This window comes from Calliphora vicina, chromosome 4, assembly GCF_958450345.1.
Source record: "Calliphora vicina chromosome 4, idCalVici1.1, whole genome shotgun sequence".
Lineage (NCBI taxonomy): Eukaryota > Metazoa > Arthropoda > Insecta > Diptera > Calliphoridae > Calliphora > Calliphora vicina.
This window is the reverse complement of record NC_088783.1, coordinates 17,864,184-17,889,416: the sequence shown is the minus strand read 5'-3', so window position 1 is coordinate 17,889,416 and position 25,233 is coordinate 17,864,184. Positions and strand designations below refer to the sequence as shown.

Sequence of the window (25,233 nt, the reverse complement as noted above, 5' to 3'; positions counted from 1 at the left end):
ATTTATATATTTTGATAAAATAATAAGAAATACGTATTTTTTTTAATTGCAAGTTGCACATAAATGTTCAAATGGGGCTAAATAGTTTTGAATGCACGTAAGTACATTATAGCCACCTAAGAGTTTCTTTGAATTTCCTTAAGCATTTGAGAGACTTTTCGTTCGGTTTTTACCTTAAGCTAGCTTATGCATATTATAGTTGGGCCTTTAGGCATATTTCTTATGCTTAAATAATCCTCTACTTTGTTATTAAGAAAACTTAATTTTTTTAATCGTTTAAACATCTTAACGAAACTTTATTTTCTATACCAAAAGTATTTTACTAAAACTTTTGCTATAACCTTTTATCATTGGTTAAATACTATTAAAATCAAGTAAGGCCCAACTACAATATGCATACACTAGTTTAAGTCAGCTTAAGCAACTGTTCGAATACATATAAAACGTATGTGACAAACTATAATGTACTTAAGAGAGTTTCGTCAAGTTTCGTCAAATTTTATTTGCTTAAGCAAAGAGCGAAGCTGGTCGCACATTCCGTAAGTTTGTTTATTGTATACAAAGAAAATAAAGAAAAAATGAAAAGGATGAAGAAAATTAATTTATTTTCATAAAATAATAAGAAATACGTATTTTTTTAATTACGTATTGCACATAAATGTGCAAATGGGACTAAATTGTTTTAAATGCACATAAGTACATTATGGCCACCTAAAAGTTTCTTCGGATTTTCTTAAGCATTTGACAGTCTTTTCGTTCGATTTTGACATTAACTTAAGCTAGCTTATGCATATTATAGTTGGGCCTTTATGCTTAAATAATCCTCTACTTTGTTATTAAGAAAACTTAATGTTTCTAATCGTTTAAACATCTTAAAGAAACTTTATTTTCTATACCAAAAGTATTTTACTAAAATTTTTGCTATAACCGTTTATCATTGGTTAAATACTATTAAAATCAAGTAAAATATTTAACTTTTATCGATATTATAAAACTTAACGAAACTTTATATTTTAAAACGTATCCACTACAAGAATTTTTATAACGTATTTTTTAGCTTAGTTAAGCTTCTTTGTAATCACAAAGAAAAATTTGTAGTTTTGGTTATTTGATCAACTTAACGAAACTTTGTATACTATTAATTTTGCTATTTCATTTTACTTTTGTCGATATTATAAAACTTAACGAAACTTTATTTTTTAAATCGATACAACTACAAACCGTTATATACATATTTGTTTAGCTCAATTATTTTCTAAACAAAATCCTTAAACGAAATTTTCATTAAAATATATATTACATTAAAAACTCAAAATTTGTTAATTGGTAAATTAATTTAAACTATTCTTAATTATTCAACTATAACAAACTTGAATATGAATGAGATTTCAAAAATCTTTTAAATGACGGATTGCGTGAAAGTATTGAGAAGAATGAAACGTACAAAGAATATTTAGCTTTTATGTATAATTTTACATATAATATTTAAATTAAAAGAAGAATTAAAACTGTTATTTTACAAAGTAAGAGCTAGTTTCTGGGATAGAGATAATCTACATTCTTCGCTTAAACCTAAATTAAACTAAAAATTGTGTTTCTCACTTATTGTTTATATGCTATATAATCTAGGTTTAACTGAGCATCATTGGTGAGTTAAACCTAAGTATAAAATGCCAAAGCACAAACAGATGGAAAATAAAATAAACAATTCAGCACAGCAGCTCTTTGTTTTTATTTGCTTTATTAACATCAATATAATTTTTAATATACATTTTATATACTTTTATGTCGCTTTTTCTTTTAGAAAGTTAAAATTTACAAAAAAAGTTATGTAACGCGGTTGCTTTTTCTTATAAAATGTATAGTATTGCCATATTTATATGAAAAAATTTGAAGAATAAACATGTGATTTGACTGAAAAGTATGGCAATGCTAACAAAATTAATCCACTAGTGAGAAACACAATCATTGGTTAAATTCCGGCAAAATATGTTTCAGGATTAATATAACAGCGTGTTAAGCTGAGTTTAACTGACAAGTAAGAAACTAGCTCTAAATGTATTTAATTGTTTATAGGTATTTATTTTTTGGAATAATGTTTAATAATGATACCAAAAAATATATTTTATCTAATGTACATATATTGTGATTTATTTAACTTATTAATATTTGGTTAAAATTCTAGGCATCAACATGATAAATTTCCCATTTACCATTTTCTCCCTCGATTTGTTTGTATTGCACACGATCGGCGATTTTATTGGGTTCACTCTTGTAGAAGTCCCAAAGTTTTGGTATGATTTTAAAAGCAGTACTGTGTTAGATAATTTTAATGAAGTTTTAAAGAAAATACATTTTAAATGTTTATGAAATAATCACCCCTATCGCGAATCAATATTTCACATGAAATATTTTCCCTTTTCCTTTTTTCGTTCATCAACTTTGTTCACGTGAAAAAATTCCCCTTGTTGTGAAATTTTTAGATGAAATTTTGTAAACAATAAACAGCTGTTACGAACAAAATCAACTATTGTGAATGTAAGGTTAGGTTAGGTTTAGAAGGGTGTACACAAAGTGTACTTCCACCCAGAGACCTTGAGGTCCATTGTGATTCCCTTCGATAGAGATAGAAGAAGATAAAGATAATAGCATTAGAATAAGCAAAAAAGAAGTCCAAAATTCCGTCTGATAAAGAGAAGAAGATAGAAAGGAAAGATTAGTCTTTTCACGGATTTGGACTTGCCGTAGAACGTCCCTTAAATAGCCACCCTATTCCCTTAATGAAACCTAGTATGTTGCTTAGTTTGCAGCCAGCAACATTACTAAGTTCATCCAGAAATCTATTTCCTAGCCATTTAAGTCTATGACCCTGTAGCATAGGGCAGTTGCACATAATGTGCTCTACTGTCTCTATCTCCTCTGCATCCCCACATACTCTACAGAAGTCCTGTGTGTCAGTGTCCCACTTTCCCTTAAAGGCTCCAATTGAGCAGTGACCGGTTATCACTCCTACTAGAATCCTGAGATTGTACCTATCCAACTCTAACAGTGTCCCAGTCGCGTTCGCATTCAGTCTTGGCCATAAGGCCCTGGACACTTTGCAATCTGTTCTACTGCACCAGGATCGATTCGTGCAGTCCCGGAATCTTTCGTAGATTACCCTGTAGTAGTGACAAATGGGTGGTCTAACAGCCCGTTCCCTAGTGTCATGGTCCAAATCGGAACCATGTCTAGCAAGTTCATCTGCTACCTCGTTACCCTGTATATCACAGTGCCCCGGCACCCAACACAATCTCACTGAGTAATGTGCCAATAGCTCCTCCAGAGCTCTCCTACAGTCCTCTACTAGGTTGGAGTGTATTAAATGACACTCCAAGGCCTTCAATGCTGCCTGACTGTCTACGTATATTGTCACTGAAGACCCCCTATTTATGTGTGTCCCTATCAACTCTGTGGCTTTCCAGATCGCGAAGATCTCTGCCTGGAAGACGCTACACTCGTTAGGGAGTCTATATGAGCGCTTAATGTCTTGGTCGACCAAATATACCCCGGCCCCCGTACCAGAATCCATTTTGGAACCGTCTGTGAAAACTGCGCACCCATCAAACAGTTGATCGGATCCAGCCCACTTATCCCTAGTGGGGAATTCTACTGGGGGTGAAGCACCAAAGCTGAAGGTTGCGACCTTATAGTCAGAGATTCCAGATGGAGTAATGCTCTGACTAACAAGACCTGCTTCATACAGTATCATAGTGTGTCCCATCCGCAAGGATTTCACTAAGGAAGACTCAGATAGTCTGAGTAAGTTCCTTGCTGCCACACTTTCAACATATATCTCAATGGGTAGTAGATTCAGGATTATATCCAACGCCGCCTGCGGGGTGCTGCCTAGGGCACCTGTGATACCCAGACATGCACATCTTTGAGCCTTGTTGAGTATAGCCCTGTAGCTACGTTTCCTCATTGCCTCCCACCACACTGTGCAGCCATAAGTAATAATAGGTCTAACAACAGAAGTGTAGATCCAATTAACCATACTCGGTCGCAAGCCCCAGTTTTTGCCTATTGAGTTCCTACATGTATAGTAGGCATTAAGGCCCCTTTTCAATCTTTCCTGCGTATTTATTTTCCATGACAGTTTATTGTCAAGGAAGGTTCCTAAATACTTGGCTCCCCCTGATAAACTCAGCTCGACGCCGTCTAGTTTCGGCAATTTGAAGTTCTCTACCTTATACTTCCTAGTAAACAACACCAATTCTGTCTTTGATGGGTTTACACCCAGCCCGTTAGTCTTTGCCCAGGATGAGAGATCGCTAAGCGACTCCTGCATGATGTCACTGATAGTTGAGAGAAATTTTCCCTTAATCAGGATCACCACGTCATCCGCATAGGCGACTATCTTCCTACCCTTAGATTCGAAGGTCCTGAGAATAGGATTAACCGCCAGTAACCACAGTAGAGGAGAAAGAACTCCACCTTGTGGTGTACCTCTGGTAACCCGTCTTCTGATCACATCGTCCCCTAGGGTTGAATTGATAATCCTGCTTTCCAGCATTAAGATTATCCAATTCACTAGAAAGTCGTCGACCCCAAGTTCTACTAACGAGTTCCTAATTGCCTCTGTCCTGATGTTGTTAAAGGCACCTTCTATATCAAGAAACGCAGCCAAAGTATATTCCCTATGCTCCAGACTGTGCTCCATACAACCGACCACTTCATGAAGCGCACTCTCAACGGATTTACCCTTGAGGTAGGCATGTTGAGCGTTGCTAATGAGATGGGTATCTATATTGCTCCTTAGATGTAGATCTATCAGTCGTTCTAATGTCTTCAAAAGAAAAGACGATAGGCTAATAGGTCTAAAATCCTTTGGTTTCGAGTGGCTGGCCTTACCGGCCTTTGGTATGAAAACAACCTTGACCTCTCTCCACCCACGCGGCAGATACCTTCTACTGAGACAGGCCTTGAAGATATCCGCCAAGAGGAATAATGCCGTATCCGGGATATTACACAGCATCGCCGGAAATACTCCATCCGGACCCGGTGATTTATACGGGTCAAAAGATTTTACCGCCCAGGCTAGTTTTTCCCTAGTGACTATTCCCTCAATTTGTCTAGAGTCATGACTAGTTCCCTCAGGCATGTTAGCCCCCTGATCGTCAGCCCTAGTGCCTATACTTTCACAACCAGGAAAGTGTGTTTCCATAAGCAGGGAGAGTGTTTCCGAGCTAGATTCCGTCCATGAGTTATCAGCTCTTTGAATATACCCTATGACCTTTGGGTCTTTGGATAAAATTCTCCGAAATCTTGACATCTCATTGACGCTATCAACGGATTCACAAAAATTTCTCCATGAAGTCCGCTTCGCTCTTTTCAGATCTCCCTTGTATTTATTGAAGCACACCTTGTAGTTGTTCCAGTCTCCTTGTAATCCAGTGAGCTTTGCCCTATTAAAAGATTTCCTAACCGTCGACCTTTGAACTTGAAGTTCCTTAGTCCACCATTTTGGCTGTTTACGCCTGCCGGGAAATTTCATTGGGCATGATGACTCATAGCTCTCATTTAATAAACGCGTGAAATTGTTCACCGTTATTTCCAAATTGGGTGGTATCAGTTCACATAGATCAAACTGCTCAAACCCAGTACGTACCTTATCATAAAAGGTTCCCCAATTTGTCCGCCTAGGATCCCTAAATGGTACCCTTAAGGACGAGTTAAAATTCAAAGTGAAGGTGATCCTACTATGATCCGAAAAGGAACAGTCCGTGGATACCCTCCAATCTCTAACGAAATTATCATCTTGGTTCGTCAAGGTCATGTCTATAACCGCCTGCCTATCTTTGTTCCTAAACGTGGGCATATTGCCCTTGTTACAGATAACTAGATTATTGACAGTTATGAAATCATAGACGCACTCACCTCTTTTATTGATATCAGCACTGCCCCATTGGCTGTGATGAGCATTTGCATCACATCCCATAACCAGGATAGCACCTCTGAATGTAAAGTTAATCGTGATATTCCCGATAGCAATTTTCCCTTCGAGGGAAATGGATATTTCATGGGAACAAAATTTCACATGTTATTGCCGATAGGGGTGAATATCTAACTAGTTGAAATCAAAATGTCTTAAATATCGTAAACATAAATCTTAAGATTTCAACTCTTTTCACGAAATAAAATTTATCTAATAACACTCACTATGATTCTGTTTGTTCCAAGTCCTTGGATTCCCTTTGGCAGCTTCCAAACAGTTCTTGATACTTTCTATCAAGTTCTTTACCATCATTAGGTTTGCCGCAATCACAAATATGACTTCGGATCTTGGCAAATAAGGGTTCTTCTTGCCAAAATTTTGCCACAACATCAGCACTCAATTCAACAGCTTCAGCATTAAATAAACGAATTTGCCAAAATTCCTCAGGTACTGAACAAATCATAGTCAGTGACAATTTTGGATTTTCTTTAAGGTTTCGATATTTACGAGAATTTTTCTCGGTAACAAAGCATATATGTGTTTGATTGTCTTCGGTGAGGCCACGATATATAACAGAGCGATTAAGAACGTCAAATTCTCTGGGAACATATAATACAAATAACAAGTTAGAGTCCTATATTCGAATGTGCCGAATTTTATATACCCTTCACCTTAATGGTAAAAAGATAATTTCTTGTAGCTAATATCTTCAGAATTTGAGTATTATAATTTGAGATTTTCTTAAAAAAGTCGAGGTTAACAACTTTTTTTCCAAAAATTATTAATAGTTGGAAAGGTCTTTGATTGTACTCACAACTAAATATTTTTATTGAGATAAAAATTTGATTGCGATATGAATAATTTCATTAGAAATTAGAAAAAACGGGGTTCTTAAAGAACGTATTCGCTAATATATCGGTTTTTTATGGACCGATATATGTACAATTAGAAAGTATTTCAGACAGATTTGAGTGTTTTTAGTTCTATTCAGAACTTCGAAAACATAGCCTTGGTTGATATGCTGGGTATAAGCTAATATCTCAGCCCTAGTTAGGTTTATTACTAACACATGTGGGTCAGAAGGTTATCTGGAGGATTTGGTAATCCTTTTTAACAAACTTTCACACATCACTATCTATAAGGTTCCGGAATATATAGGTTCGCCAAAGAATATTGCAGAAATTATAGACGGATTGACAAACTTAGGTATTTACCTACATGCAATCTTTGCACTTTTGGTGAATGTTATACAAAAAATGTTGGCGATAGAAATAATTTTATACTTACTTATCTACTGTAGCCAAGTTCATGATCAGGGGATTTGGTTTAATTTTTTCAATTATATTTAGAAACATTTGTACTGGCGTCGGGGCAACATTGGAAATTTTGGCTAAATGACATGTCTGCTATAATTTATATAATATATAATTTTAAATAAACATATTTCTTAATAAAATATATCATTACCTTAATTTGGCTCATGGTAATCCACTTTCCCGTTTAAAATAGTTATCCGTCACTAACAGCAAGAATAATGGCAACCTGCCTTGTTTGCTTTCAGTTGGCAACGCTGCTTTAGATTGTGTCAAACTTATCCCAACGAAATAAACAACAAAACAAAATGAAAGAAAACACAAACATATGTTTAAAAATAGATCAAAAACTATTTTTGCGTCAAACAAAAAAATATTTTTTAGCTGCAACAAGGATTACAAGTGCAACATAAATGTAGTTAGTTTAATTTCGAGAAAATGAGTTAAAAGTTGCTTTCAAATTATTAAAACAATAAATAAAAAATCACTTTGAAAAGTGTTTAAAAGTTTAACAAAATGAGTTCCATACTGGACATGAGAACGGCTAAGCCCACCGTTTGGGAGGAGCTGAGCAATTTGTTTCTGCCTCTAAAGTACATCATCACCAGCGAAAGATTTGATGCTTTAGTGGAGAATATTAATTTCAATTACCTGGTGAATGCAATGTTCTGGATATTTTTGTTCTTCAGTTTCGGCTTTGTAGGATTCCAGAAACTATTTCAGGTAAACAAATATACTAGATGCACTTTTACTGCACTGGGTGTGACAGAAATAGATTCAGGGTGAAATGCAGCACAGTTTTATATAAGTATACGATACGCAAATGTTTATTTTTATCAATAAAATAAATATGTATAATATATACAATCCTGTGATTACTTTCACAGTACAGAGTCGGTGTGAGTTGATGTTGACGCCGTTGTATTATGAGGGGATTTCCAAAATTTATTTTTGAATTTATAGTTAATTGGGAACAAAAATAATTATAATGTATAGGTACTACTAAATTTCATTAATAAACATTAATTAAATTCATTTCTAACAATAATTCCATTATATCAAAGACATATTTTTATAATTTCAACATATTTATAGAATATCTGTAACGGTATTTTAACGGTAACGCTAAAGACAAGTTAATTTAATAGCAAGTGAGTTTCAAAAAAACTGAATGTCTTTAGAATTTTTCAAAATTATTCGATACGAAAACTTCTCACAAATTATAGAAATGGGCAACTCTTCGTTCTCTTTCCGAATGAGTCCAATTACAATTTAAGTGGCATTGATTGAACAAACTTTTTATGGTGGCCGAAAGGTAAGACTGTACCCCAAGTACACAAATAAGACAGTAAAGTTTGGCAGTGGCAATTTTGTGGGCTATTTTCCATGGCCAGGTATGTGTCCAGTTCATATTATAAAAATACTTTGACAAGAATTTGATATACATATATAAATTTTTAAACGATGTTATATGGCAAAATGCTTCAAAGCAGACGATTGACTCTTTAATTGCAGTTATAAAAAACACGGGCAAAACACAAAATATTTTGCCATTATAGGAACCAGATAATTTTTGTTAAAACGAAACCAAATGGTGATTTTTTGTGACACAAATTGTTGCTAACATATTTTTTAATAATGTTACATTTTTAACGATCACAATAGAGCAAAATCAATTACTATTTATGTAATTTTCTTTTATGTAGCTTCTAAGAGCTAGTTTCTTACTTGTCAGTTAAACTCAGCTTAACACGCTGTTATATTAAACCTGAAGCATATTTTGCCGGGATTTAACCAATGATTGTGTTTCTCACTAATAGATTAATTTTGTTAGCATTGCCCTACTTTTGAGTCAAATCACATGTTTATTCCTCAAATTTGTTTATATAAATATGGCAACACTTTAAATTTTATAAGAAAAAGCAACCGCGTACATAATTTTTTTTGTAAATTTTTACTTTGTAAAAGAAAAAGTAACATTAAAGTATATAAAATGTATATTAAAAATTATATTTATGTTAATAAAGCAAATAAAAACAATGAGCTGCTGTGCTGAATTGTTTATTTTATTTTTCATCAGTTTGTGCATTGGCATTTTATACTTAAGTTTAACTCACCAATGATGCTCAGTTAAACCTAGATTATATAGCATATAAACAATAAGTGAGAAACACAATTTTTAGTTTAATCTAGGTTTAAGCGATGAATGTAGATTATCTTTATCCCAGAAACTAGCTCTAAATATCATAAAACTGTACTTTTTGCTTCCATTTTAACACTTTTAATCAAAAAATATATGAACTATTTCATTAACACAAATAAACTTCAAAAATAATAACAAGAAAAGCTGTTTAAAAAGTTCTGCATTTATAATCCTTTGATAAAATTGAGAGTGAAACATGTTTTCGGGATTTTAGGGCAACATTATTGGAAAATAAGAAGGTAAAAGGCGGAAAAATGCATAATTTATGACAGAAAAGATATATTCTTATTTTGTTAAACATAAAATTATAAATTAATAAAATACTAAAAAAAAATTATAGATTTTTTGTATTTTAACCAATAAGTTAATATTTGAAAATGTTCAAATTGTACTGTAACAAACAATTAATTAAAAATTACCATATATTTTATCTGCCTGCCATTTTACGCCGCTAGTTACTTTAACGGCGTTGATGTTATCAACCTGTAACAAAATAAATCAACAATATCATATGTTGTGGCGAAAACAATAATCAAAACAAACATGCAAAAATTTAACGAAATTAAGCATTCACAATAATGTAGCAAATAAATAATCACAATAGCTTTACATTTAGTATTGCCAACACTTTTCTTTATGCACACATTTATATTTACAAAGTAACAGTAATTTGTTTAATTTCCCTTTTTTTACAGATTTTCTTAAAGTCTTCAAACATCAAATATTACAAACACAAACAATTTGCTAGATCTATTTGGAATATTGCCTTCTATACAGCCTGCACTTTGTTCTTATATTTCTATAATGAATTGGTTATTTTGCCGCAACTCTTAAAGAATCAAGGACGCTACTCTTTGTTTTATTCATCGGAAAATCTCATATTTTACAAATCGCAACAATGTGAAAAGTTTCAATTTTATTCGATTTTTATCATAACATTCTATTTGCACGGTGCCATGCTGGACTTTAAGGAGTCGGATTATTTGGAAGCGGCTTCGAAAAGTTTGTATTTGATGTCATTGGTGGCCATCGATGTTTATAGGTAGGTTATCAGTATTAAGCAAATAGTAGGTAGGTAGATTGTTATTTTCTATACCAAAAGTATTTTTAATTTATAAAACTTAACGAAACTTTATTTTTTAAATCGAATCAACTACAAATATTTCGATTACTTATTTATTCAGATTATATAAAATGTATTGTAACTAGAAATTAACTTTTGTATTCTTGATAATTTGAAAATATTAACGAAACTTTATTTTATATAGCAAAGGCATTTTAACTTTTATTTAAATCATGAAAAATATTTTATTATTGACGGTTTTATAAAACATAACGAAACTTCATTTTTTAATCCGTACCACTCAAAAATAAATCTTAGGCATATTTCTTGTGCTTAAATAATCATCTACTTAATTATAAAGAAAATTTAGTTTTTCTAATTGTTTAAAAAACTTAACGAAAACTTTATTTTTTAAACCGTACCACTAAAAAATTAATCGTTGAAATATTTCTTGTGCTTAAATAATCATCTACTTAATTACAAAGAAAATTTAGTTTTTCTAATTGTTTAAAAAACTTAACGAAAATTTATTTTCTATACCAAAAGTACTTTACTAAAGCTTTTGCTATATTCGTTTATCATTGATTAAATACTATTAAAATCATGAAAAATATTTTAATTTTGACTAATTTATAAAACTTAACGAAACTTTATTTTTGAAACCGAATCAACTACAAATATTTCGATTATTTATTTGCTCAGATTGTATAAAATGTATTGTAACTAGAAATAAACTTTTCTAATCTGGGTAATTTTAAAAACTTAACGAAACTTTATTTTCTAAAGCAAAAACATTTTTTAAAATTTATTGCTATAATCGTTTACCAAAGGTTAACTTCTATTTAAATCAAGACAAATATTTTATTTTTGACGATTTTCTAAAACTTAACGAAACTTAATTTTTAAAGCGTATCACTCAAAAATAAATCTTAGGCATTTTTATTATTTTTAAATAAACCTCTATTTAAATAAAATAATTTTTGTTATTCTTATTGTTTAAAAAACTTAGTTTCGTTAAGTTTTCTATACCAAAAATAGTTTACTAAATCTTTAGCTACATATATTCGTTTATTATTGGTTAAATACTATTTTAATCAAGGAAAATATTTTACTTTTTACAAATTTATAAAACTTAACAAAACTTAGTTTTTCACTTTTCTAATAATTTTTGTAATTTTTTATTCCAGATACGAAAACTATTTCGTGGGCGTTAACTTAATACTTGGTATCTATAATATTATAACTGAAATTCTATCGTTATTTGCTTTACAAAATTCAAAAAGAAATTTATTGGTCTATCAAATATTTCTGGGTTTGCGTATAGCCTCATGGTGAGTACCTAATCATTTTAATAGCAAGTTGAAATCCTTGAAACAATTTATATAAAATTTCTATTTTGTTCTTTTAGGTCTCATGTCTTTATCAGTCTCTTGCCCTTTAAGTATTTGGTGCCCACTCTATTTGCCAAAAATTTCAAATTTATCTTAAATATTGTAATTTGGCTTTGGTATGGTTTGAGTATTTGGAACTCGCCCGTATTGCAATATTTCTATCATCAAATCTATCACAATTCACCGGTAGATTGTTCGGGTGAAGGTTCAGCGGCCAAGTGTATACTACTCAAAGACTCTAGTGAGCATAGACATTTCAAGGCCTTGAAAAAAGCTTATTTAGAGGTTAAGCTGGCTCAGGAAAAGATGAGCGCCAGTAATTTGAGTGCCACGGGCACGGAGAGTTCTTCGGCTAAAGCTTTTCAAGCTATTAAGTGTAGGTTTTTGTAACTTTTGGAACATTATTTTGTCATTTAAATATATTTTTTTATTTTCTAGGCATTATGACCTTAAAACGCAAATTGAAACGCATACGCGAGGGTCGTGGCAGTGAAGCCGAAGATGACAACGATGATGGTCTTTCAACTGAGTGCTGAATTAATTAATTTAATGTTACTGTGACACCAATTACAATTTCCTTCTCCTATCGCAATCTTATAATGACAATATTTTCTAGCAAATTGTGTTTAGTTAAAATCTTATTATTAATAATCTTAGTTAGTTAGCCAGCATGTGTATGACAATTGTTTAATAATCTAGCTTCCTATTTCGAATCTAAGCTTAATCTTTATATAATAAAAACGTGATTTTTCTACATATGTATATTGGCTGCTTGTAAATGTTTTAAGCTAATATTATGCAAAACATTTATAAATAAATATTGAAAATATATTCCTAATAAATTCGATTATTACACCTTATGTTGGGAGTTTAATTTTTATTAAAATGTCTTAGGAGAAAAAACGTAAGAATAGTTCTATGCAAGCGCTTACTAACTAGTTTATCCATCAATGTTATTGTTTGAAATTGTCGCACTTGGAGAAGAGAAGCAACTGATGAATTTTTTTTTTGTTCTTTAATTATATTACAAAAAAGTTTTAAATTAAACATTTCTCACAAATATAAAAACGAGGTACTGGTCTCTCTGCAGTGTCTCGTTCAAGAACCATTAGTTTTAAACAGTATATGAATCATCCCTTCAATAGTCTGTGCTAGCTTAGACATTAACCTTCTAAATATAAGGTTTATACATTAACTAACATAAATGTTATCGATAAAATGTAACAGTAATGTTAAACTTTACATGATACCAGCTTTATTCACGTCTAAATATGCGAAAATAATTAAATGTTTTCTAAAAACCTAATAATTTAAATTTTTCAGGTATATGTATAAGCAGTTTTTAATGGTAAATTAAATCTTTCTCCAAACATAATTTTAATTGAAACACATTTTATTTATTATATTATTTTTGTTTTAAATCGTTTATTTACAATTTAAAGAATTTTTATTTCATTTTTTCATTAATTTATTTTTATTATTTTTTTGTTGCTTTTGTATTTTTTTTCATTCAGTTTGTAATCATCATAAATTACTGTTTTTATTTTATGTTTTTGCTCTTTTTAATTAAATTAAATTGTTTTTTAATTTTTTGTTCATGTTTTTTTTGTATTTGTTAAATTTACTATTAACTAGAATGTAAGTTAACTGTTTTAATGTTTTTCTTTTTTTGGTTTAAATTTATTTAAATTGTTTTCATTTTTGGTTTAATATCGTTGTTATTTAGTCCCCAACCATGCTTAAATATTTTTTTTAAATTATTTTCTTAATTAATTATTTTTGTTGTTGTTTGTTTTATATTATAATAATTCACTAAATAATTTAATGTAGTTGTTTGTTGGTTTTTGTTGCATTTCATTCATCATACTTATTTTATAAAATATTTTATATTTATTTATATAATTTGTCTTGTTTGTTTTTTGTTTGCATGTATTTTATTTGTTAAATGTTTATGATGATGTAATGCAATTTGTATTATTTAATTGCAAATAAAAAAAATCTTGCTTCCTTTTCTTACTTTTATCCCTCATTAAATTAAACAATAATAAAAAATACGTAGTAGCTATTTAATGCGGTCTTTGTATAAATTAATTTCCAAAAAAGAACATAAAATTCATCAGCCTACTTTAAGGGGTTTTAAATAAATCAAATCCTTAAAGTATGCTTTATTTAACAAAGTTTCCTTTCATTCATAATTAATTTTATAGAAGACCGCAATTAATTACGCTGTAAAAATTTCTTAATTAATTTAAATTCTATGCTTAATTCTTTCATATTTCCTATTAGTGAATATGTTGTATGTTAACAAAATTCTTTTCCTTAAAATGAAGAGTTGTTTTTTACATTAAACAATTAAGTAAGTAGTATAGTATAACATTGGCAACAAAATCAAACATAATTAACAGGGATTCACAGAGCCTTTTAGGACATTGTCATACATTTTGAATTTATGTATTTATTTGGGGGTTGGTGATTCAGCTCCTCAAAGTATGCTAATCATTTTCATAACATTTCTTTTTATAATAACATAGTTTGCCAATAAATAGTAAAGTGTTAATCCCTGTAAGTATGTTGTTAAATTGTGTTGTAATTTTGATTATAAAAGGTTCGTAAAATATTCTACACCAATTGCTGTACCTTAAACTCTTTCTGGGGTTGTTAAAATTTATAATGAAATTCAATAAAATTTAATGTTTTAAAGGCTTATTAAAGAGTTTTTGGATTTATGCCTAAGCTTAAAGAAGTTTCGTGTAAAGTCTCAGAATTTTCGAAGGAAATAAAGGAATAGAAAGAAAAAGGTTCTAAGGAATTAAATCCTTAAAACTTCCAACAATTTAAAATTATTCATTTCAGAATTGACGCCTTTTCCTAATAAATAATCAAATTTTTAATATTTTAGGAATTTCAAAATAATATAAGACGAAATATAAAGGTTTTTTACAAAATATGAACGAATAATCGCAAAACCGAATAAACCTGTAAAAGTGAATCGAATAAAAATAAAGAATACATACAAAAATTGGGCGAGATTTTATATTCTATAAATAATCAAAGATTTTATTAGATATTTTTGAATGCTGCACAGAATTTTGCCCAATTATTCGGAAAACCAATTGAATTGTTATTCGATTATTCGAAAAAAATTTTATATTTCAATAATTCCACGATAATATAAAATGAAATATGAAAGCTTTATACAAAATATGAACGAATAATCGCAAAACCGAATAAACTTGTAAAAATTAATCGAATAAAATTAAAGAATTTATGCAAAAATTTTCCCAAATTATATATTTTTCAAATCCTTATAGATTTTGTTCAAAATTGTTTCATCATGTATAGAATTTTGGCCGATTATTCGGAAAACCGATTGAATGGTTATTCGATTAATCGAACAAATTCAAATATTTTTTGAATTACAAAGAATATTTGTTGATATATGGATTTTTTAAATAAAAATTAAACGAATAATCGTAAAACCGAATAAACGTGTAAAAAAATAATCGAATAAAAATTAAGAATGAATACAAAAAAGATGCGGAATTTCATATTCTATAAATAATCAAAGATTTTATTAGTCATTTTGAATTTTCAACAGAACTTTGGCCAATTATTCGGAAAACCGATTGAACTGTTATACGATTATTCGAAAAAAGGAAAATATTTTAGCAATTCCAAAAATATTATTTGATGAAATATGAAAGTTTTTTTAAAAATTTCAACGAATAATCGGAAAACCGGATAACGTGAATAGAAAAATAAAGAATATGTACAAAAATTATGCGGAATTTCATATTCTATAAATAATCAAAGATTTTCTTAGAATTTTTGAACCTTGCAGAGAATTTTGGTTAATTATTCGGAAAACCGATTAAATTGTTTTTCGATTAATCGAACAAATTTAATATTTTAGGAATTCCAAAATAATATAAGATGAAATATAAAAGTTTTTTAAAAAATTTCGACGAATAATCGCAAACCCGAATAAATTTTTAAAAAAATAATCGAATAAAAATAAAGAATTTTTTCAAAAATTGTCTCGAATTTTATATTTTTCAAATTCTTATAGATATTGTTAAAAATTGTTCAAACATGTACAAAGTTTTGGCCTATTATTCGGAAAACCGATTGAAAGGTTATTCGATTAATCAAACAAATTCTTATATTTCCAGAATTCCCAAAGAATATTTGTTGAAATATGGATTTTTCAAATAAAATTTAAACGAATAATCGCAAAACCGAATAAATTTGTAAAAAAATAATCGAATAAAAATAAATAATGCATACAAAAATTATGCGAGAATTAATTTTCTATTTTTTTATTATGCAAAATTTCATATTCTTTAGGTAATCCAAGATTTGCTAAGAATTTTTAAATGTTGCACAGAATTTTGGTTAATTATTTGGAAAACCGATTGTATTGTTATTCGATTATTCGAAAAATTTTAAAATTTTTGGAAATATTAAAGTTTTTTTTTTGCAAAATATGAATGAATAATCGCTAAACCGAATTAACTTGTTAAAAAATATTCGAATAAAAATGCCCAGAATTTAAATATTTCATAGCTTTAATAACTCAAAGCAGACCTGCTCGTCAAAACATTTTTATTTCATTCTTTATTTTCAAAACACCCTAATCAGTGTTGGTGTAGAATATTTTTTGTTTCTGTAATCAGGATTTTAGGTTTTCTGTTTTTTCAAAACTTGTTTACATTTTTTTCCCTCATTCATTAACCATGTATTTTACAATTTAATTTAATGTTGTGTTGTTTTTTTAATGATTTTAGTTTAAATTTAAAGTATAAATGGTTGTTTATTTTGAAATGTAAATATTTAAATAATTTTTTTGTTTTTTTTTTTAAATTATTTTTTATTTCTGGGGGGAAGGCAGTGGACACAGTAATGTTCTTCTTTTGTTGTGTGTAGTTTTTATTTAAATTTTATTTATTTATTCATTTTATTATTTAAACTTTTGTTAAATTCTTTCTTCTTTTCTTTTTTTGTGTTAAATTTTTCATTTATTAACAAAAAAAAAAAAACGTTACTTTAAAGATTTTTCTTAAATGTAAATAACATTTCAATTAGTACAATATATATTTTTGGTTTGTTGGTTTTATTTTCAGTTAGTATTTAAATTTTTATTCTTTAATTTTTTATATTTATTAAATTTATTCCTTGTTATTTTAAAACTAATTGTTTGATCCGTATGTATGAGTTTTTTTGTTTTTATTTTAGTTAGTTTTTATTCATTTTTCTCTTGCTTAAATCTAGAGCTTTAGAACCAATTGCTTTAGTATGAGTTTCAATTTTTATAGTTTTTTTTTGTTCTCAACATCATTGAAATATGTACAAAATTTGTTTTTTTTTCTAAATTTAGTATTTTTAGTTTAAGTTTATCTTAAAATATAAAAGGTAAAGAGGAGGGGAAGTGGTGTGTGGGAGGGCGAAGAGAAGTATTTTGTAATATAAAATAACAGAGAAAGGGGCAGTACTTTGAATTTGTTAAATTCTACTTAATTTTGTTATAAATAGTGAGAGAATTTTACAAGTTTGTGGTGTATTTGTTAGTTCTATAAGTGTTGTGTTTATTATAAAAAGAATATAAGTTGAAATATGATTTTTTTATAAACTTTAAAAAATTAATCGCATAACCGAATAAACTTGTTAAAAATAATCGAATAAAAATAAAGAACTCATAAAAAAATTGTGCGAAATTTCATATTCTATAAATAATCAAAGATTTTATTAGAAATTTTTATGTTGTACAGAACTTTGGGCATTTATTCGGGAAATCGATTAAATGGTTATTCGATTATTCGAGAAAATTTTATTATTTCCTGAATTCCAAAATAATTTCAGTTGAAGTATGAAAGTTTTTTACAAAATCGAAACGAATAATCGGTAAACCGAATAACCTTGATGAAAAATATTCGAATAAAAATAAAGAATACAGGTAAAAATTTTACAGAGTTTTATATTCTTCAAATACGTATAGATTTTGTTAGACACTTTTTATATATATGCAGAATTTTGTTCAATTATTCGTAAAACCGATTGAATGGTTATTCGATTAATCGAACAAATGTTAATATTTATTGAATTCAAAAAGAATCTTAGTTGAAATGTGGATTATTTAAAGAAACTTTAAACGAATAATCGCAAAACCTAATAAATTTGTAAAAAATTAATCGAATACAAATAAAGATTATATGCACAAATTATGCTGAATTTCGTATTCTATAAATAATCAAAGATTTTATTAGATATTTTTAATGTTGCACAGAAATTTGGGCAATAATGAAAGTTTTTAACCAAATCTAAACAAATAATCGTAAAACCGAATAATTTGTAGAAAAATATTCGAATAAAAAAATATAGAAAACAAGTAAAACTTTTACAGAATTTGATATTCTTTAAGTGCTTATAGATTTTTATAGAAATTCTTTATATATGTGCATAATTTTCGCCGTTTATTCGGAAAACCGATTAAATAGCTATTCGATTATTCGAAGAATTTTTACTATTTTCTGAATTGAAGTATGAAAGTTTTATACGAAATCTAAATGAATAATCGCAAAATCGAATAATAATTGAGAAAATAATCGAATAAAAATAAAGAATACATACAAATATTGTTCCAGATTTCATATTCTATAAATAATCGAAGATTTTATTAGAACATTTTAATGTTGCACGGTACTTCGGAAAACCAATTGAATGCTTATTCGATTAATTGAACAAATTTTAATATTTTTTGAATTTCAAAAGAATATTAGTTGAAATATGGATTTTTAAATAAACTTTAAACAAATAATCGCAAAACCGATTAAAATTCGAAAAAATAATTGAATACAAATAAAGATTACATAGAAAAACTATGCGGAATTTCATATTATATAAATAGTCAAAGAATTTATTAGATATTTTTAATGTTGCACAGAACTTTAGGCAATTATTCGGAAACCCGATTAAATGCTTATTCGACTACACGAAAAATTTTACTATTTTATGAATTCCAAAATAATATAAGTTGAAATATGAGAGCTTTTAACCAAATCTAAACGAATAATCGGTAAACAGAATAATTTGTAGAAAAATATTCGAATAAAAAAATATAGAAAACAGGTAAAAATTTTACAGAATTTGATATTCTGTAAATGCGTATAGATTTTTATAGAAATTCTTTATACATATACTTAATTTTCGCCAATTATTCGGAAAACCGATTGAATTGTTATTCGATTATTCGAAAAAATTTACTATTTTCTGAATATCAAAATAATTCAAGTTGAAGTATGAACGTTTTATACGAAATCTAAACGAATAATCGTAAAACCGAATAAAAAATTAAAAAAATAATCGAATAAAAATAAAGATTTCATACAAAAATTTTGCGAAATTTCATAGTCTATAAATAATCAAAGATTTTATTAGAAATTTTTAATGTTGCACAGAACTTTGGGCAATTATTCGGAAAACTGATTGAATCTTTAATCGATTAATTGAACAAATTTTACTATTTTCTGAATTTCAAAATAACTTAAGTTGAAGTATGAAAGTTTTATATGAAATCTAAACGAATAATCGAAAAACCGAATAACCTTGTAGAAAAATATTCGAATAAAAATAAATAAAGCCTACAAAAATTGTCTAGAATTTCATATTCTATAAATAATCAAAGATTTTATTAGAACATTTTAATGTTGCACAGAACTTTAGGCAATTATTCGGAAAACCGATTAAATTGTTATTCGATTATTCGAAAAAATTTTAATATTTAATTTCAAAAAACAGTATAAGCTGAAATATGAAGATTTTTTTTTACAAAATTTCAACGAATAATCGGTAAACCGAATAACTTGTAGAAAAATATTCGAATAAAAATAAATAATGCCTACAAAAATTGTCCAGAATTTCATATTTTTAAAATTTTTACAGATTTTGTAAACATCTTTTAATCATATGCAGAATTTTGTTCAATTATTCGGAAGACCGAATGAATGATTATTCGATTAATCGAATAAATTTTAATATTTATTGAATTTCAAAAGATTCATTTATTACGATATGGATGCTTTAGCTTCATAAGTACTTCCAGAATTCATGCATATAGCCAGTTCTGTTCTATTATTCTGTATTATCACTATCGGAATAAGTTATACGGAAGCGTGACACGTTACCCCTTTAACGGAATGGTTTTGGCTACAGTTCCGTAATCAATGACTTGTGTTTGAAATAGTCACTTTTGGAACTAGTTTTATGGAAGCGCTAAATAACAAATATCCCAAGTTTAGAACAGTTCTAAAGAGTAATGCATGATTTTCCAATCCTTATTTCTTTAAATGCCTGAAAGTATGCTAAACACCTTAAAATATACTACATATACACCTTTAATTTAACTATTTTGTGAAAAAGTTTCAAGTTTTATTTTTGTTATATAAAAAAATTAATAAATTTATATAAATGTTTATAAATGTATGCTTAATTCTTGTTATGTTTTGTTATTTCTTTTTTGTTGTATGTATGCTAACATGAAAGTGCATGAGATTAATATGAATGTATAAATGTAACAAATTTATTTTATTTTTTACTTAATTAAATATATTCCCAATATTTGTTTTTTTTTTCTTTTTCTTCTTACTTAAAACATTTCTACACAATATTTTATTTATTTTTTGTTTTTTTTTTTTTGTAACTTTTTCTGGAAATGTTATAAATGTTTATTTTTTACTTAAAAATACAATCTTAACTTAAAATATTATATTTTATTTATTATTAAATTTATTCATACATTTAAAGTAGACTATAAATATTTTGTTTTATTTTTTGTTTGTCTTAAAAAAAACTCAGTGTTGTTTTTATATCATTCATTTTAACAAATTATGTTTTCATTTTGATGTAAGTTTTTTGTATATAATGTGTCTAAACATTCTCTAAATATTCATACATTCATTCATACATTTTACACAGTATTTATATAAAAAAATCATTCTTACCTTTTTTTTGTTTTAACTTTAAATTGTATTAATAATAATAAAAAATATAAATATTATTTTATTGTTAATTTTGGGTTTAAATTACTAGCACCAAAAACAGTGGTTTGTTAAGTGGAAAAAGTGGATTTGAGGGTTAAGTTTTGTAAAAAAATAAATTTTTTGAAAAGGACACTTTTTTAAAAAATATTATTTTCAAAAAATGTACTTTTTTTAAAAATAAAATTTTTTAAAAGGTGCTTTTCTAAAAATATTTATTTTACAAACAAACTTTTTGAAAAACATAAAATTTTCAATAAGGTACTATTTTGAAAATACAATTTTCAAAAAGGATCTTTTTATAAATGCAATTATTAAAAATTTACTTTTTAAAAATAAAATTTTTTAAAAAGTACTTTTTTAAAAATTATAATTTCAAAATACATATGTAGTACCTAGAGTATCCAAACCGGTTTTTTCAACTTTGTAAACTCCACCGGTTTCGGTTTTTTGACAAACCGGTTTTGTAAGACGGTTAACCGGTTTTAATGAAATATATTTTCTAAGGCTCACTCAAATAAATTTATGAAAAACTTTGATACCATTTTTAAAAATATTGATTTATTTTACAGAAAATTTTAGCATTTAAAAATATTTCGTAAAAGATTTAAAATAATTGCATAAAGATAGAGGCTTAAGATGCTAAATTTCCAAAGATTTAGTACACAATTCTTAACACATTTCCTATTAGCGTCCACAAATAAAAATAAATTTAATTATAAACCGGTTAACCGGTTTTTTTGAAGACAATAATCAAAACCGGTTTTTTAAAAAACACACTTTTTCGGTTAAACCGGAAACCGGTAGTACCTTTTTAAAATAGCACCTTTTTCAAAATGTTTGTTTATAAAAAAGAACCTTTTTAAAATAGGTATTTTTAGATGTTAGAATGTTATTTTTGAAAAAGTACCTTTCTAAAAATTTTATTTTTAAAAAAAGTACCTTTTTAAAAATTGTTTTTCTTAAGTGCCTTTTTGAAAATCATATATTTAAAAAATATTCTTTTAAAAAAGTTTCTTAAAAAGTACTTTTTTGAAAATACAATTATTAATAATGTAATTTTTTGAAAATTCCATTTTTTTAATAAGGTACTTTTTTGAACATATAATTTTTGAAACGGGTACTTTTTTAAAAAAAAATATATAATAGTTCAGTGAGGAGCATCAAATATATTTGCAAGTATGTGAACAAAGGCAGCGATGTGAATGCTTCTCGACTGAATGACAACGATGAATTATTGAGCTACCAAATTGGCCATTACATCAGCTCCAATGAAATTGTATGGCGTATCTTTGGATTCCCAAATTCATGAACGGGATCCAGCAGTTATGCATTTATCGGTATATCATGAAAACGGCCAAATTGAATCGTATATTTCAAAAACCAGTCAAGCAATAAAAATCCAAAATTGAGTTATTGGTCGATCACTGTTTCGTTTAATGCAAAATACAGCCCCCTATTATGGTTTTTGAAATAAACGATTAAATTGAACGTGCCAAAAACTACATTCACCGAATTTTTGATTTGTGTAATCGTTCGGATAGTTTCGGTGCCTTTGCACGGACACTATTCCGAAGTACCACGCTATTACATCCAGTACAGTCACTCCAGTTGAGGCAGATTGATTCTTCTATCTGCGACTGTTGTTGGTTAATGTCATCGGCTCATTGTCATTCCATGACATGCACTCGGCTTGCTCGAAGACGACAATCACTATGATCATATGCTTTTGTAATATAATTTTAAAATAGGTACATCTTTAAAAATTTAATTTTTAAATTCTAAAAATGTACGTTTTTAAAAATAAAATTTTTAAATTTTAAAAAATTATTTTTTTAAAAATAAAACTTTTAAATTTTTAAAAATTATATGTATTTTTAAAAAATATTTAAAAATTATATTTCTTTTTTAAAAATGTAATTTTTAAATTTTAAAAAGGTACTTTTTTAAAATTAAAATTTTTAAATTTTAAAAAGCTACTTTTTAAAATTAAATGTTAAAAAAATACTTTTTATAAAGGTACTTTTTTGAAAAATATAATTTATAAAAAAGGTACTTTTTTTAAAAAAGTACTTTCTTTAAATATATAATTTTTAAAAAGGTTTTTTTTTTTAAAAAATGTAATTTTTATAATAAAAAAGTTAGACATTTTAATTCGGTTAAACCGAATTTTATTTATACTTTCATAAACACACTTTGTAGTGCAAACAAAATTCAATGGTTGAAATTTATTTACTGCAACAGAATTTTTTTTCGCTCAATATGCCACCATAACAGCCAGCCAGCATCACTACTAGCTGAGCACCACAGCAGAAAGGGAATTTGTTAACTAAATACAATAAGTAGTTGGATTGAAATAAACAAATTTAAGGGGAAATTCTTTTTTTAGTTTTGTTTTTGAGCTAAAAATTTGAAAATGATATTCGATTTCATAAGAAAGATTTAGTTGTTGTATGCTTTTTGGTTAAAGAAGAATTAATTAATTTTGATTGATTTTCAGAGAATTTTTTTAATTAAAATATGCATTCTTATATGCATTTACTAAATTTAAAATGTTTGTAAACACTGTGCAACAAATCATGGTGGACTCTAGTTATCGGTGAACATCTGGAAGAACTTAACAACTTAGGTTTTCGCACATATGATTTCTGTTACTGGGTGGGATGTCGTAACGATATCGGAAAGGATGCAGACTGCTCTGAATATAACCATCAAGTGGAGCTTGAAAAGTAGGCTGACCATTAACCCAGCCAAGACAATTATTGTACCATTTACCAAAGGGTTTTAGACTCATAGAGCCTACATTGAATGGCTCATCTATAAGGTTTTCTAAAGCTACGTTTCCGTATACACCGTAATCGGTACCGAAAACGAAATTCCATACATTTGCACCGAAAAAATGTTCTGAAACGAACTTAAGGAGGTAAAATGTCTTGGGGTTACACTTGATAGGACTATCACTTGGAATTCTCATTCAATTTATGCCTGCCAGTGACTTTTTGGTAAAACGTGGGGGGTTAAAACCGAAGATGATTTACTGGTCTTTCTTTTATTATTGGATAATTAGGCCAATATATGCTGCATTAGGGTGGCCCTTAATAAACGAAAGTTGGATTTTGGCCATTCTCACCCTCCAGTTTGGTGAACATTAGTAAAAAAATCATCCTGGAAAAATTTTAGGTAAATCGGTTGGGGATAAGACGTGCCGCAAGCCCTCTGAAGTTTTGAGATGCATTTACAAGGGGATAAAATGTAAAATGTAAAAAAGTACTTTCTTTAAATTTATAATTTTTAAAAATGTTATTTTTTTTAAAAAAGGTGCAATACTTTTATAAAAATGTAATTTTTATAATAAAAAAGTTAGACATTTTAATTGAAAAAAAAATATTTTTTTAGTATATAAAAATGCTACTTTTTTAATATATAAAAAATACTTTTTTAATATATAAAAAGGTACTTTGTAATATATAAAAAGGATACTTTTTTAATAAATAAAAAGGTACGTTTTAAAAATCGACATTTAAAAAGTTTCTTTTTTAAATAAAAACCTTTTTTCACTTGTTCTGTGAATCTATTTTAATGTACATTTAAATTTTGTCTTATTATTTATTGTATTTAAAATAATAGAACATTTAAAAGTACTTGTTAACGAGGTACCTTTTTAATTTTTCAAGTAGTGAAAGAAGGTTCAAAAAAAATTATTTTAATTATTTTCTAAATCCTTTTGAACTCATTGCTGGTCTCTTTAAACCACTTTTTCCCCACTTCTAAACCACTGTGCCAGGTTTTTGTATTTGTATTCTTATTTTTCTTTTGTTTGTGCTCCATCTAATAAAACATTTCCTTAGTTTTTATGTATAGAATTATTTTATGTTGTTGCTTATTTTAACATTTGTTTATCATAAGTACTTAAAGTAAAAAAAAAGTACTCTTACGGGTACTTTTTGCACAGAGTTTATTTTACTTTTCTTATACATTTTTCCAATTGGTTAAACTTGGTTTTATACTTGTTGTTATTTGTTTTTAACTTAACTTATTTTAACTTACTTTATTTAAACAATTTTCTTTTTTATGTTTTATTTTATTATTTGTTATTTTATCGTTTTGTTTTGTTTATTTTTATCCCTTGTTATGAGTAGTAACGAAAGGTTTCACTTTGTTTTGTTTGTTTTAATAAATTATATTTTTATTATTATTATTTTATTTATTAAATAATTTATTTGTTTTTTTTTTTGTTTGTTTATTAAGTTTTAT

General features: G+C 27.7%; 2 protein-coding genes across 3 annotated transcripts; one reads left to right on the top strand and one right to left on the bottom strand.

Moving 5' to 3' along the window:
• Positions 1 to 2,057: 2,057 nt before the first annotated feature.
• On the bottom strand, positions 2,058 to 8,172 carry LOC135958134 (pyridoxine/pyridoxamine 5'-phosphate oxidase). Of its 2 annotated transcripts, none has more exons than XM_065509005.1 (5): positions 7,942 to 8,172; positions 7,445 to 7,567; positions 7,265 to 7,383; positions 6,202 to 6,576; positions 2,058 to 2,314 (listed from the first exon to the last, which is right to left on the bottom strand). In XM_065509005.1, exons 2-5 carry the CDS (start codon positions 7,457 to 7,459, stop codon positions 2,182 to 2,184), a joined length of 642 nt encoding a protein of 213 aa, XP_065365077.1. In that variant the 5' UTR covers positions 7,460 to 7,567; positions 7,942 to 8,172; the 3' UTR covers positions 2,058 to 2,181. The 2 variants fall into 2 exon arrangements, with proteins under 2 accessions (XP_065365077.1, XP_065365078.1); XM_065509006.1 differs by having other exon boundaries at positions 7,265 to 7,380; positions 7,942 to 8,171.
• Positions 7,636 to 12,807, top strand: LOC135958132 (uncharacterized). Its single transcript, XM_065509004.1, has 5 exons — positions 7,636 to 8,013; positions 10,189 to 10,535; positions 11,744 to 11,887; positions 11,965 to 12,323; positions 12,386 to 12,807. The coding sequence occupies exons 1-5, from the start codon at positions 7,807 to 7,809 to the stop codon at positions 12,481 to 12,483; spliced, it is 1,155 nt and encodes a 384-aa protein (XP_065365076.1). The 5' UTR covers positions 7,636 to 7,806; the 3' UTR covers positions 12,484 to 12,807.
• The last annotated feature ends 12,426 nt before the right edge of the window (positions 12,808 to 25,233 follow it).

What these genes read in the sequence shown, in the direction of transcription:
- LOC135958134 (XM_065509005.1), bottom strand. An exon ending in AACTTGGCTACAGTAGATAA is followed by an intron (nt 6,577 to 7,264) that starts GTAAGTATAAAA and finishes ATATGTTCCCAG; the next exon opens with AGAATTTGACGTTCTTAATC. An exon ending in TTGGAACAAACAGAATCATA is followed by an intron (nt 2,315 to 6,201) that starts GTGAGTGTTATT and finishes TATCTAACACAG; the next exon opens with TACTGCTTTTAAAATCATAC.
- LOC135958132 (XM_065509004.1), top strand. Translation starts at nt 7,807, where the DNA reads ATGAGTTCCATACTGGACATGAGAACGGCTAAGCCCACCGTTTGGGAG. An exon ending in GTGGCCATCGATGTTTATAG is followed by an intron (nt 10,536 to 11,743) that starts GTAGGTTATCAG and finishes TTTTTATTCCAG; the next exon opens with ATACGAAAACTATTTCGTGG. An exon ending in GGTTTGCGTATAGCCTCATG is followed by an intron (nt 11,888 to 11,964) that starts GTGAGTACCTAA and finishes TTGTTCTTTTAG; the next exon opens with GTCTCATGTCTTTATCAGTC.